Source organism: Poromitra crassiceps, assembly GCF_964638095.1.
Source record: "Poromitra crassiceps genome assembly, chromosome: 27".
Classification (NCBI taxonomy): domain Eukaryota; kingdom Metazoa; phylum Chordata; class Actinopteri; order Beryciformes; family Melamphaidae; genus Poromitra; species Poromitra crassiceps.
In genome coordinates this window covers 7,731,783-7,747,330 of record NC_139650.1, presented here as the reverse complement: position 1 = coordinate 7,747,330, position 15,548 = coordinate 7,731,783, and the positions used below count along the sequence as shown (strand labels likewise).

General features: G+C 46.4%; 1 protein-coding gene across 1 annotated transcript in view; it reads right to left on the bottom strand.

Moving 5' to 3' along the window:
* The window catches only part of flnba (filamin B a), a 108,304-nt gene that overhangs the window by 62,431 nt on the left and 30,325 nt on the right, over positions 1-15,548 (bottom strand). The window contains exons 2-5 of the mRNA XM_083661785.1: positions 4,448-4,560; positions 3,568-3,703; positions 524-621; positions 131-278 (exon numbers count right to left, since the gene is read on the bottom strand). Of these exons, the coding sequence (XP_083517911.1) occupies positions 131-278; positions 524-621; positions 3,568-3,703; positions 4,448-4,560 (495 nt within the window). The remainder of the gene's footprint in view (positions 1-130; positions 279-523; positions 622-3,567; positions 3,704-4,447; positions 4,561-15,548) is intronic.

Sequence of the window (15,548 nt, the reverse complement as noted above, 5' to 3'; positions counted from 1 at the left end):
TCCTGGATTGGTGTGTGTGTGTGTGTGTGTGTGTGTGTGTGTGTGCGTGCGCGTGTGTGTGTGTGTGTGTGTGTGTGTGTGTGTGTGTGTGTGTGTGTGTGTGCGTGCGTGCGCGTGTGCGTGCGTGTACCTGCTCCGTATGCGCGGGCCTTCTTGGGGTTGAGTTTGGGTTTGAGGGGAGCTCCTGGTTTCAGCTTGGCTTTAGGGAACTGAGACAGGTAGGTCATGACAGACTGCTCGTCTGCATTTGCATCTATGATCTCCTCTGGAGCGATCACCTGACAGACAGACAGACAGACAGACACAGACAGGTAGGTCATTACAGACAGACAGACACAGACAGGTAGGTCATTACAGACTGCTCATCTGCATCTATGATCTCCTGTCATCCTCAGAGAAGAGGGAAAACTAGACGCGTGGTGATCATCATCACCTGGCTGGTACTAAAGACCAGCCAATAGCAGACAGTCATGTCAGTAGCATGGTTTAGTGTGTGTGTGGTTCAGAGGGCGGGGTTACAGACCTGTGGGATCCCCAGCCAGTCATCTGCCAGCTGCATGGCCTCAGTGGCGTTGTCTACTGGCTTCACCGTGTCCCACGTCTCCCAGTCCGGACACAGACCTACAGACAGCAACAGACACAACAACACCGTCAACAACTGTCCCATGTCTCCCAGTCCGGACACAGACCTACAGACAGCAACAGACACAACAACACCGTCAACAACACTGTCACACGTCTCCCAGTCTGGACACAGACCTACAGACAGCAACAGACAGAACAACACCGTCAACAACTGTCCCACGTCTCCCAGTCCGGACACAGACCTACAGACAGCAACAGACACAACAACACCGTCAACAACACTGTCACGCGTCTCTCAGTCCGGACACAAACCTACAGACAGCAACAGACGTAACAACACCGTCAACAACACTGTCACACGTCTCTCAGTCCGGACTAGGGATGTTCATTTTGAAAATTTTCCAAAATCGATAATCGGTGAATATTAACGATCAATTATCGATCATCGATTTTATTAATACTTAGAAAATTTTCAATTTTTTCAATTTTTTTTCAATTTTTTTTTTTTTTACAAAATGAATGCCTATGGCAGAAAATACGAAAGACAACGTGTTCTCCTCAATGAACTCTTTATTTCAATGTGTCTCCTCTCCAACACTGCTGTCCCCGGCGCATGCCGGTGTGAATTTCCCATGTTTAAAACAGTTTTGTTGGCACAAAGGCCCGTGCCCAGCCAGAAAACTAGAGACTATATGAAGCTTCACCTCACGTTAGTCGGCTGTGCAATGGAGTGGGGCGAGGAGGAACGAATTCCACCCAAACCTAGTCAAAAAAAAAAAAAAAAAAAAAAAAATATTTTTTTTTTTAACACATTGAGTGCCAGCCATGTTTTCAATCCTGTAGGTAAGTTGTGCCAGGGGTGTTTTTGACGATTCTGGCTCATTTTACAACAGCCGAGGATTATTTTCTGTTAAGAATTCATGAACACCAATCATCTAAAAATAACTAATAGAATGTGTGCTTTCTCTGTCTAAAAGAGTTAGTTTGCAGAGTTAGTAGTTATGTAGATATTAGCCGTTGAGTACAGCATGGTTTCAGCGTCTGGAAATTTATTCAGAGATAAATGGCTTTTTGTGAAACAGTCACTTTAACCATTCATTTTTGGCATCAGTAAGACCGTCAGACATTCTAAACAATAGTTTTGAACAGTAATTTCCTCCATAACAACAGGAAACACCCCTCTCATTCAAACTCCTCCCTCCGTGTGTCTTCTCCTCCTTCCTCCTGGCTTTACAGCGGGCGTGTCAGAAGCGCGTTGCTGCTGCCTGCCTGCCTGTCTGCGTGCCTGCCTGCCTGCTTGCCTGCGTGCGGACGCTCCTTGTGCGAGTCAAGATGGGCCGGGGAATGCGTGGGCGATGGGCAGATGTTGATTCTGGCCTTTCTGAGGTGTTTCAAAGTGTGTTTCACCTATAATCTATTTTGCAAATCGCTCTCCGCTCTCTGTGTGCGGCTGCCTGCGCGGCCGCTCTCGGGCAAGAAGACAAGTGTGGAATGGATTACTGTAAAATCGCCTCGCCATTTCCTTGAATGGCTTGCTCCCCGCGGCAGTTTTTTCTTTGATTTCGGTCGTCTGGGGGAGCACTGTCAACACTTAGTGGGTCGGTAAAATAGATTATACACATTCTCTTGCTCCAATAGTGATCTCGAAGATGTAAAAGTTGTTGATTGATGTCCCACCGTCAAAAAAAAAAAATGTTTATGTAAGACGAGTAAACTCGGCTCTGGCACTCAAGCGTTGGATTATGTAAGACGAATTATCTCGGCTATGGCACTTAACGTGTTAATAATTAAAAAATCGATCCAAATGCCACAGGATCGATTCCAATCCTTAACGATCGATTATCGATTTTCGATAATTGATGAACATCCCTAGTCCGGACAAAGACCTACAGACAGCAACATACGTAACAACACCGTCAACAACACTGTCACACGTCTCCCAGTCTGGACACAGACCTACAGACAGCAACAGACGTAACAACACCATCAACAACACTGTCACACGTCTCCCAGTCTGGACACAGGCCTACAGACAGCAACAGACAAAAACAACACCGTCAACAACACTGTCACACGTCTCCCAGTCTGGACACAGACCTACAGACAGCAACAGACACAACAACACCGTCAACAACACTGTCACACGTCTCTCAGTCCGGACACAGACCTACAGACAGCAACAGACGCAACAACACCGTCAACAACACTGTCACACGTCTCCCAGTCTGGACACAGACCTACAGACAGCAACAGACACAACAACACCGTCATATCGATTGCAGTGCTGGGAGTCGCTGTTCCTTGTTCTCCTGTTGTTTTGTTGTTGAATGATTTGACTGGGCTGAATTGATCCTTGAGACGTCGGTGTTGTTGGCTGTTGTTGGGCCTTACCGCCGCAAAAAATGGTAGCTCAGAGATGGAAAGCTCCTCATACTCTGTCTTTCGATCAGTGGGCATCTTCAGCGGTGGACTTGGCTGGCGTGGAGATGGCCCGTATAAATGGCGCTAAAGAAGAACGTATATGACAGCATGGTCTGCATTTCTTGAAGCTGTGCGTGGGACCACTGAGGTCACCATGTTAGCTTTGTATCGTGCATCTCTGACTTACATGAGAGGCCCTGAGAGGCAAGTGAGGGGAAAAAAGGCTGCGTCAGGATAATCTAAGTTCCTTATTTCATCTCTTTTTTTTCATCTGTGAAAATCTGTGATTTTGTTGAAGTTGAAGTTTTTTTGGTGAGGTCTTGCTAATTTTTCTAAGTCTTGGTTGTTTACAACATGGGGTAGTGGTGCACTCTTGGTTGGAATGAGTATTACAACAGGTAGAAAAATTTGCCTTTTTTTCTACCCGTGTCAGATGAAAATCACCCAGAGCTCCCCCCCCCCCTCACCTGGGGCACAGCTGTCCACCAGTGCTCCCAGAGCCCCGCCCCCTCACCTGGGGCACAGCTGTCCACCAGTGCTCCCAGAGCCCCGCCCCCTCACCTGGGGCACAGCTGTCCACCAGTGCACCCAGTGCCTTCCCGTCCCTCCAGTCCTGGCTGAAGTTGTTGATGGGCAGGTCGGGGACTTTGTTTTGGATCCAGCCCAGCAGACGCTGCTTAGGTGTCTTCTTCTCTGCCTGAACACAACACACACACACACACACACACACACACACACACACACACACACATACACAATCAGCTCGCTGCATTCGCTCACAACTCACACAATACCTGCCAACATTCCCCACTTTTCATGGTGGTCTCCCTATTGTTAACCCTTTCTATTTTTAACCCTTTCTATTGTTAACCCTTTCTATTTTTAACCCTTTCTATTGTTAACCCTTTCTATTTTTAACCCTTTCTATTTTTAACCCTTTTTATTTTTAACCCTTTCTATTTTTAACCCTTTCTATTTTTAACCCTTTCTTCCGCTGTGCTCCCGATTGGTAATTTCTCCCATTAATGTCCAGATTTCAGAGTGATACAAATTAAATGGCTGTATATACAGTATGTGTGTGTGTGTGTGTGTGTGTGTGTGTGTGTGTGTGTGTGTGTGTGTGTGTGTGTGTGTGTGTGTGTGTGTGTGTGTGTGTGTGTGTGTGTGTGTGTGCGTGCGTGCATGCATGCGTGTGTATATTGTAGCGGGCTGAGTTGTAAAGGCAGACTGAGGTATCTGGTATCATATGAAACTAGATGACCTAATCCATCCATTGGTACCATGTGATGCTAGCTCTTTGCGGAGGCAGTGTTCATTTTGATTTAGTTTTAGTGATATGATATTTTTGCCATATCGCCCCCCCCCCTACTCATATCTACTGTGTGTGTTTTCACTGTGTCAGCTCATATCTACTGTGTGCGTTTTCACTGCAGGACGGCACCTCGTCTTCGTCCTCGTCCTCCCACATCGGCATGGAGATGGAGTAGTGCAGGATCAGAGTCCAGACCAGACCCAGGATCAGCTTCAGGTTCCCGTCCACGATGGCTTTAGAGTCTGCAGGACGGAGAGAGAGCAGACCCCAGGTCAGATTCAGCTTAGTCTCGCAGTAGTCAGCCGTAGATATATATATCTGCGCCTGGGGCACAACTGTTGACAAGTGGTTAAGGACCGCCCCCTGAGACTAAAACAAAATGTGTGACAGACATATGAATTGACCAACCACGGACCTCCTTATTTGCGTGAGGCAACTCGTGGGGCGGCCGTGGGGGCGGCCGTGGGGCCGTGGGGCGGCCGCGGTACATTTTGAACGATGCACCAATGCACGCAGAGAGCCGGACTTAAAAACAGCACAAAATAAATGGTACAGAAGAGGGAGTAAAGCAAGATAAGAGTAAAAAAAATAATACTCCTTTGCTTTGAGTTAATACAGACGATCAAAGAGAGAGAGAAAGAAAGAGACAGAGAGAGAGACATAGAGAGTGAGAGAGAGAGAGAGAGAGAGCGCGGGGCAGACTGGAGATCAGATTTGACCGTCTGCTTTGATTTTGACATCAGGGTTGAGTTTCCTGTTTGGCATCCCAAGATATCTCAAGCAGGGATGCAAAACGGAGGGAGCAGCACACCTGGCCTGGCTCAACCTAGTGTCCTCTAGTAAGAGAGTGGCGTCAGCGGAGGACCAAAATGCAAGAATCATTAGCCAATGAACAGCCAGGAATGGGTCTCGCGCTACTTTTGCATGCTAAAATAAAGCCGATAATGTACAATTTGATTCATTTCAAGGGATGAAAAACCCTTTCAAAGTACAACACTGTCTATTTGGATGCAACTCGACAGTGCTGCTTTTTTTACTAAAGAGTTCCACTTTCTACTTCCTGGAAAAAAAACTGGTCCATTGGAGTGAATGGAGATGTCGGAACTCTTCTATTATACGGCTCTGGCTCACCCCATGAGCCATGCAGTCTGAACCCAGCAGCCTGGCTCAACCCATGAGCCATGCAGTCTGAACCCAGCAGCCTGGCTCAACCCATGCAGTCTGAACCCAGCAGCAGGCAGTGAAGTGCCTTGCTCAAGAGTTCCTGCTCTTGTTGTCAGGCTCTCCGCTGGTTTCTGCTGACTCAGGAACAGACCTGTTCACCTCCCTGCTCAAATGTGTGTGTGTTTTTATTAGCAGAGCAGAACAGAGTGCTGCTGGGTAACGCAGCACACACACAGCCTGACCTCACTGTACCAGCTGGTGCCTCACACACACACACACACACACGCAAAGACAGGGTTTCCTCCCCTGACTGACGTCTCAAACACACACACACACACACACACACACACACACACACACACGATGAAACATTAGCCAATAACTGGCCACAGCACACCCTATGCAGAGAGAACAGACATAACATTCCAGTGATTCTTTCTCTCTATGTGTGTGTGTGTGTGTGTGTGTGTGTGTGTGTGTGTGCGTGTGCACGTGTGTGTGTGTGTGCGTGCGTGTGTGCGTGTGCGTGTGTGTGTGTGTTGGGGTCAGTCAGGGGAGGGAACCCTGTCTTTGCATGTTATTTTGATCAGTCTTGTTTTAATAAAAGCTCTTGTGACATCCCACATCTGGCTTTGACTTACAACTGAACATTTAGCGCACCGTGTATCACCAACATAATGGTTTTTGGTCCATACTGCATCTCCCAGGCCAGCCATACTCCAATGCACAGAATATTGATTCAGAATAGGCCTAGATGGCAACAGGATATGTGACAGAACATGTGACCAATCAAAGTTGAGTGAAAAGTGGGTTTCAACCCCTAGAGGGCACTCTCGCAGTTGACAGTTGAGTTAGTTCAGTGACAATGTTTGACTGTGCAGAATTCAGTTGATTTCGGACACTAATCTTTCTCGCGATGCCATTGGCTGTTAAACCTAAACAACAAGTGACTTTGGATGGAGAGCTTGATAAACGGTGACGCTCAAGAGTCTCGTTATGAGTGATTAATTACTACAAAAGAATAACATGGATCTCTCTGGGACGGCTGTAGCTCAGGAAGTACAGCGGGTCGTCCACCAATCACTCCCGTTTGGATAAAAGAGGTCGGTGGTTCGATCCCCGGCTCCTCCAGTCCGCATGTCGAAGTGTCCTTCGGCAAGATACTTAAAGGAGAATTTCGTTTTTTTTTAACCTGGACCCATCTCCTGGCAATAATTATGATTTGGCCACTCACCCAGCGATGTCCGCGGCGTTTCTGGCCGTCCTAGCGTTGTTTTGAGATCAATAGCGTCCAAGTCAGTTGTAAAATGGAGCTGATTTGGGGCCATGTGTGAGCCTGTCTTTCCTGCATCTAAATAGCTATTTTTATTCCCGTTTTCGCCACATATCGTCATAATCTGATCCCTCAAGAACCACCAGAGTGATATTTCGCCAAAGGCTGTTTCCTGGAGTCTCCCAGGGATCAAATTGCCTCAAACGTGATCTCGGTCACCAAGTCTCGTCAAGTCCCGCGATACTTTCCTGCCGACTGGCCAACTACAGGTAGGATGCTTTGCGGTGGTGGTTTTAGCGTAACCTATGTGGGGTTTGGCATAACCTTCGTTATTTCGATATTTTATATCATAAAATATCACGATACTTGGCATTCGTGCAATACGATATTCGATATATTGCCAGACAAATCGTATGAATGTGTGTGTGAATGGGTGAATGGAGGCATGTTGTATTGTTTGGATAAAGGCAGTCCATTTTACATTACTATTCATTAGGGGTGGGAATCACCAGATGCCCACGATACGATACTAAAACGATACTTGAATCACGATACGATAGTATTGCGATATCGCCGATATTGCGATATATTGAATATTGCGATATATTGAATATTGCGATATTTCGATATATTGTCACTCCTAACTCGTTTTCCTACCTTTTCCTTGACCTCACCAGAAGTAAAACATGCAGTGTTTTTTGTTTTGTTTTGTTTTTGCCCCACACGTAGGCTACATTATTAAAGGAACACTCCGCCCATTTTCAACCAGCTTTGTATCATTAGAACATCAGTAGTATATCAGAAAACTGTAAACGGTTTTGAAGTCTGTCATTTAATTTGACAGTTATTGAGTGTTAAAGTGTGGACCAGTGACATCACTGGTCCACACTAACTCAAATTAATAACTCATTAACTCAAATCAACTCTCAATAACTGTCAAACTATTCATCATTCATCTAGTTTGACAGTTATTGAGAGTTGATTTGAGTTAATGAGTTATTAATTTGAGTTAGTGTGGACCAGTGATGTCACTGGTCCACACTTTAACACTCAATAACTGTCAAATTAAATGACAGACTTCAAAAATGTTTACAGTTTTCTGATATACTACTGATGTTCTAATGATACAAAGCTGGTTGAAAATGGGCGGAGTGTTCCTTTAAGCTTCTCCGGACTCAATACGCCACTGAAGGCGCGGATTGCACCAGATTTTTTTTTTTTTGCAATATCGATACTTGGCGTCCAAATATCGATACAATATCGTCAGGCAAAATATCGCGATACTATGGTGTATCGATTTTTCCCCCCACCCCTACTATTCATGTTCCCAACAGCAGAATAACATGGAGCTGATGTCACCATCACTATTCATGTTCCTGACACACCACGCAGGCTGATATATAGCCCTGGAATTCAGCTGTGTCACCCAAGGGTGCAGAACACCGGGAAGACTGAGGACACACACACACACACACACACACACACACACACAGAAAGCGGTTGCGACAGCCTGTTTACGACATTCCTGCTCTCTCTCTGTTGCCAACACTCATTTGTCTTTCTTTGTCTCATTTTTCTCCATCCATTCATCTCTTTCACTCCTTTTCTTCTCCTCCTCCTCTCTCTCTAAACCTTTATCTCTCTCTCTCCCTCCCAGCATTTCACATGCTAGCTCCACCATGCTTTCCACCTCTCTTACTTCTGCCCACCTCTTTTCCTGTCTCCACCTCTCTCTCTCTCTCTCTCTCTCTCTCTCTCCTTCATCCATCCTTCAAGTTCCCACCCTTCTTCCCTCCTTTCTTTCTAAGGTCACTCTGCCACACCTGTCTGTGTGTGTGTGTGTGTGTGTGTGTGTGTGTGTGTGTGTGTGTGTGTGTGTGTGTGTGTGTGTGTGTGTGTGTGTGCCTATCAGCCATCTCTCCAGCAAACATCCTGTCAGTGAGCAGCCAGTCAGTGACCTTTACCCTTCTCTCTCTCGCTCACCCACCCACACACACACACACACGCATGCGTGTGTGTGTGTGTGTGTGTGTGTGTGTGTGTGTGTGTGTGCGCATGTGTGCACCCAAACTGTTGTGTTTTCATGAGTCTGAGACTGCACAGTACTGCTTTAAGTGTGTGTTGGGTCTGTTTCGGTATTTACCGGCATGTGTGTGTGTGTGTGTGTGTGTGTGTGTGTGTGTGCCCCCGACACAGTTTTGTGAGTAACGAGGCTATCGCCATGGTAGCCTATTGTTCAACTCAAGGACGACGCAGGGGTGGGGGGTGGAAGAGAGAGAGAGAGAGACAGAGAGAGAGAGAGAGGGAGAGAGTGTAGAGGAAACCATAGTGGGAAAGTAGCACTTTCAGCCACGAGCGCTGAACCATGTTCTCCAGTTGAAACTATTTCAAACTTTTCTGAAGCGCACCACTCGTCAATGTCACCGAGTGCTACCAACCAATGAGGATGAAGATGGGGCGGGACAAAGAGCCAGCATGCTGTTTAACGTGAGAGAGCTCCGCACTCCAGCGCTCACTGATGCAGCCCTAAAGCCCAGTGCTTCAAACAGGTGGCTTGGTGGACAGACTGCACACGGGCAGAGGAGACGATGGTCAGACACACTCAACTCACTCAACTCAGTCACTCGTGGACTGGACACTGAACACTTTCATCTTATTCCATTTAATACTTTATCACTTCTACTTTATTACCTCTCCTATTTATAACTGCTGCCTTAACTGCCCTTCACATACACTGTTTACATTGTTGCCCTATTTAACTGTTGCCTTATTCTCTATTTGTTGTTTGCTGTGATTCTGCACTATTTACCTCCTGCACCTTATCTGTAACGCAGCCCACAGCATAAGAACTCCACACGTTTATACTTGTACAAGAGAGTGACAATAAAGATCTTGAATCTTGATTGAATATTGAATCAGGCACTCACTCACTCACTCACTCACTCAGTCACACTCACTCAGAGACATTTGCGTACCGGTTGAGCTAAAAATATTAAGAAAGAAGAGTCAACAGTCAGGTGTGTGTGTGTAAGAGTGTGTGTGTGTGTGTGTGTGTGTGTGTGTGTGTGTGTGTGTGTGTGTGTGTGTGTGTGTGTGTGTGTGTGTGTGTGTGTGTGTGTGTCACACAGGGTTTTAAGGGATCTAATACTCTGTTGCATTGTTTCCTGCTGCTTACAGTCTGATCTCTTTCTTTCTCTAAATCCCTCCATCCTCCTCATGTGACTTAATCAAACACACACACACACACACACACACACACAGAGAGCATAATAATAGTGTAAATGTTAGTCTAAATCAATTAAAAATCCCCCTAAAGTCGTATTTTAAGATGGATATAAAATACTCTACTTTGATCAATCATTTGTCTGATATGTCTTTTCCCCACATGCAAAAAGTTACATTATCTTGTTATAATCCTTAATGACATCTCCCTCTCATTAAAATATCTTTGAAAAAGTCTTTGAATATGCATTTAATCTCAAATTGATTAACACCACCAACGCACGCATGGGTGGTGGTGTAGCAGATCAGCAGAGGCATAGTTTACAGCTTTTAACATCATGTTTTCCTCCTGGATCTTTTCTCTTTAGACTACCTCACATTTATTTGGAGAATGAGATTAATTCCCTCGTTTTAGGGTTTGACTGGTGTCTGGCGATGTTATAATCACATCAATCAATGTGCCTCCTCTTCACTAGTCTCGCTGCCCAGCCTCTCCTCTCTATCTCTTCACCAACTCCACTACGCGCATAACGAAACTCGCATAATTCAGCATTTTCTTTTGCCGACTTTCTGAATACCATGATGATTTCATGATAACCTTTGGATCATGGAAGCCAAATGACGGAGAAGACTCATCTCGCTGTCACCACGATTGCAGATTTAACTCCAAAACAGTAGCATTGTGGATGTGAGTGGATCTACGTTTACTAGATTAATATTATCAATTGCCTGGCCTCCCAGGATACCTCGTAATGTTGCATTTACCCCCATGCACATCGTTTGACCATTTTTTCAACTTATAAATGTATAAAACCCCATAAAATCAGAATAAACTCGCGTTTTCTAGTGCTTCTCTATGGAACTCTAAGCTGAGAATGTCCGAGTGTATTGTAGAGCTGCACGCGCTGTGATTGGCTCGTCTGCGTTCGGGGCGTGGCTTAGCGATAGGTCAATTGCCCAACTTCGCATCACTGATGACATCGCTCACTGATGACATCACAACTGCTCAACATTATCAGTGACATCGCAATTGCTCGAGATCGTGGACCAAAATCGCAGATTGCCACTTGCCAGCACTGATGACATCATCGAGTGCCCAAGTGGCATCACTGATGATGTCAGACATAATGACATCACAATTGCTTGAATGACATCACTGATGATGTCATAGACATTGTGACATCACAGTTGCCCGAGTGCAACCAAAAACATGACCAAAATCGCAGAACCCGCTTATTCCCTTTTATATAATAATAAGGAAGGATGTCACAAGTCATGCTCGTAGGACCGCCCTTAAAAATATGATGTTCAGAGAAACCTTCCAGTTTCACAGGCTTCTAGTGTCAAACTGTGCACAGACATCATCATCTGTCCACAGGAGGGAGGGGGGGGGGGGGGGTTCTCTCACACACACACACACACACTCTCTCACACACACTCTCACACACACACACACACACACACACACACACCGCTGTACCAGAGTATGTGACAGTGAGAATGAAGACTGCTGTAATGTTCTGGCTCTGGGCCAAAGAACACAGCCATAAATACACAACCACAGGACAGGTTAGGGGGTTAGGGCCCCACACACACACACACACACACACACACTTAGGTTGTGCATGGGCCAAAAACTATCACTCAGATCCTTCCTGGGTTGGATTGATTGGCCTTGTTTGACACAATGGGGCCAATGGGAGAGTCCTGAATGAGCCAAACCCCGCCCACCTGGGCCCTGTGGGTGAAACAAGCACCCCTACAGGTTTAACCCCGCCCACCTGGGCCCTGTGACATGCTGAAACAAACACCCCTACATGTTGTTTAACCCCGCCCACCTGGGCCCTGTGGGTGAAACAAGCACCCCTACAGGTTTAACCCCGCCCACCTGGGCCCTGTGACATGCTGAAACAAACACCCCTACATGTTGTTTAACCCCGCCCACCTGGGCCCTGTGGGTGAAACAAGCACCCCTACAGGTTTAACCCCGCCCACCTGGGCCCTGTGACATGCTGAAACAAACACCCCTACATGTTGTTTAACCCCGCCCACCTGGGCCCTGTGGGTGAAACAAGCACCCCTACAGGTTTAACCCCGCCCACCTGGGCCCTGTGACATGCTGAAACAAACACCCCTACATGTTGTTTAACCCCGCCCACCTGGGCCCTGTGGGTGAAACAAGCACCCCTACAGGTTTAACCCCGCCCACCTGGGCCCTGTGACATGCTGAAACAAACACCCCTACATGTTGTTTAACCCCGCCCACCTGGGCCCTGTGGGTGAAACAAGCACCCCTACAGGTTTTCAGAGGCTGGTTCAGGTCCCAGCAGAGTGGCTCATTGTAGAGCGATGTTCGGTTCATCTGTTAAATGATCTGTTGTTCCACCAACTCCACAGACCAGTGAGACCACAGTATAAATGTGTTATTTACACCTATTCTGAACATTTATGCATAACTGTTCATCGCTAAACAGTATTGGAATTGCATAAATTGGGTGTGATGCTCACTATCCAATTGCAGAAGAATGCAATTCTTAGAGAAATCTCAAATGTCAGAAGTTATTACATGTATACCAAATCATAGCATTAATTTTTCTATGCTGTTCCTCAAGGTCTCGCTGTCTTAATGTGCTATTTCGGAGGGATTTCTGACTTCTTTTTTTCATCAATTCTCGAGTAAAATCTTTCGCCAAGTCTGTGTAACAAATAGTATCAAGCCAAAAATGTGTTGTAACAATTTATGAGACATAATTAAAGCCTGGGGATGTCGTCATATACAGTACATAGTAAGGGGCCCAGGGGCCTCTGAAGCACCTGAAGCACCACCTGACCAGGACACGCACAGCGGGCTGCAGGATGCCAGACAGAGCTGGAGGAAGTGGGAAAGATGATCACCCTCCCCTCCTCCTCCATGTCCAGAGTCTCCACGCTAGAAATGTCTAGTTCTTAGCAGGGCTATTCAACTAAATTGTTCAGGGGGCCACATTGTCAGAAACCTAAGGGACCAGGGGCCGGACTGTTCCCCAAGCCATTATATGTACACTTGACACAACCCGCCACCACATTTTCGCAGCCGTGCTGGAACTGTTATTAAATAGGGGGTGCTGTAAGGAATGGAATCTCGGGCAGCGTGGAAGAAAATTTGATGTTTTTTGGACTTTTATCCATATTTAGAAGAATATTTAATTTTAAATTAACATTAGGATTATACTGTTGTGATGTCATTATTCAGTATCTTCTCCTTTTCTCACTCACTTTCATGTAACCACCTGCTCTCCCTTTAGTCGTTTTACACTACAACAGACAGCAACACAGGCATAAACACTGAACGTATTATTATTATTATGGAAAACCAGATTATGATGAAAATCAAACACTGTAATGTAACAAACAAGGAAAAATGAAATAAAAAAGCCAGTCATAGATCTTTGTCCCCCACCCATTTTTTTTTTTTTTTTTTTTTTTTATAATCAAACTCTGGCGGGCCGGATCAAAATTCAAACGGGCCGTATCCGGCCCGCAGGCCGCCAGTTGAATAGGCCTGTCTTAGATCATGTACATGACAGGTTTGAGTCTCCTGCCCTCTGTGTAAACACCACACTGTCTGTCACGTGGAGTATCTCCTCTCTCTCTCTGTTATGTATGTGTGGTGAAAGCCCCTGGGTTCAATCCTATTTGATTCAGCCTGGATCCATGTCAGACAAACAGTGTGTAAAAACAGGCAGCCAGCCACTGCTGCTGCTACTGCTGCACATAACCTGCTGATCTGTTGACCCGTTGCTATGGAGACACAGCAACAAGACAACAACGATACTACTTACTGATGGGGGGGCGGTGGTATTCACATACAGCATGAGTAAGTGAGGGAGCACAATGTGTGTGAATGTGCACGGAAGAGCGGGCGAGCGAAAGTGTGTGTGTGTGTGTGTGTGTGTGTGTGTGTGTGTGTGTGTGTAAGCGTGAAGGTAAATCACGCTGGAACACAATGCCCTTCTTATCAGTGTGGCCGGCACACCCAGTCTGGAACAGGACGTTACATAACAAGCTAACAGCAGACTATAGAAGCAGGCAGCAGCTCTATAATCCCAATAATCTGCACACTGATCCAGTGTGTTTCATTACCGTACATTTAACTACTGGAGTTGGCACAGTGTGGAAGTTTCCCCACCGGTTAATAAACACGTGACAACACCGCTGTTACCACGGCGACACACTATTAAAAAAAAGAGGATCCTCAGAGGTCAAAGGTCAAAGGTAACTTTATTGTCCCTTACAGGGAAATTGGTTTGCAGCCAGGTAATAAGAAACACACACAACATACAAAACATACAAATGCAAAAAAAAAAAAAAACAGACTAAAACCTAAAAAACTAAAAACAGGGCCATGGAGGCAGAGAGGTTTTAGAAAGTACAACAGGTAGCAGCAACGGCAAAAGTGCATAAGTGCGCAGTCTGTGCAAAAAGGGCAGAAGCAGAAAAATAAAGCGCCATCTGCTGTTCATCAGCAGAATAGCAGCCGGGACAAAGGAGAGTTTGAAGCGCTGTCCTCGCCGTCCAGTCATGCTGCTCTATTGGCTGCCCCGGTCGCTGCTCCACCCTCTGCCGATCTGGGCTAGAGCCGAGACTAGCACCATGTTTCCTCCAACACATGCGCAGTTGCCAGCCGTTTCTTTTCACCTGACAGCGGGGAGCTTCACCGGTAGTACGTAGCACGTGGGAGGGTCACGCTATTCCCACCAGTTCCCTTCCGCCCCGACCAAGTGCCCCGACTGACCAGAGGAGGCGCTAGTGCAGCGACCAGGACAGCTTCCCACCCTCAGGCACAGCCAAACGTGCCTGTATGGACGCCCGACCAAGCCGGAGGTAACACGGGGGTGCGAACCTGCGACCCTCGTGTTGATAGGCAGGGAATCTACCACTGCACTACCCAGACTTTTACCTTACTTGTTGAACCACATCTACCCGTTGGCACTGTTAGATTGAGTGTAGATTAGTAGTTTTAGTAGTCGCTCTCTTTCCAAACCAAGTACACACACACACACACACACACACACACCTCTAACGCTCAGCCACACCCTGCCTACAGGTTAGATTACTGGAGCATTCTCTGTCTCTCTCTCTCTCTGGTAACTGTAGCTCTCTCTCTCTCTCTCTCTCTGTTGTGTCAGTTGCCACTCTCTCTCCATTTCTCTATCTCTCTGGAGTCTCTATTTTCTCTCTCTCTCTCGGGCAGAACTGCTGTCCCACTTACCACAGCTGTTACACATGACTCAATCAGCTACACCCACACACCTAACAATTTACTGTTGCACAGTACAGAACAGCCTGAGGGAATGCCACACACACACACACACACACACACACACACACACACACACACACACACACACACACACACACACACACACACACACACACACACTCCACTGACTGGATCACACTTATTGATCAGTATTGATGATGTCAGAACTTGTCAAAATGTCAGACACTTCCGGCTCCAAATGGGATAGAAATGTTACATAAACTGATTATGCGAGAATGTTATCAAGTCACACCCCCCATGTAATGTAC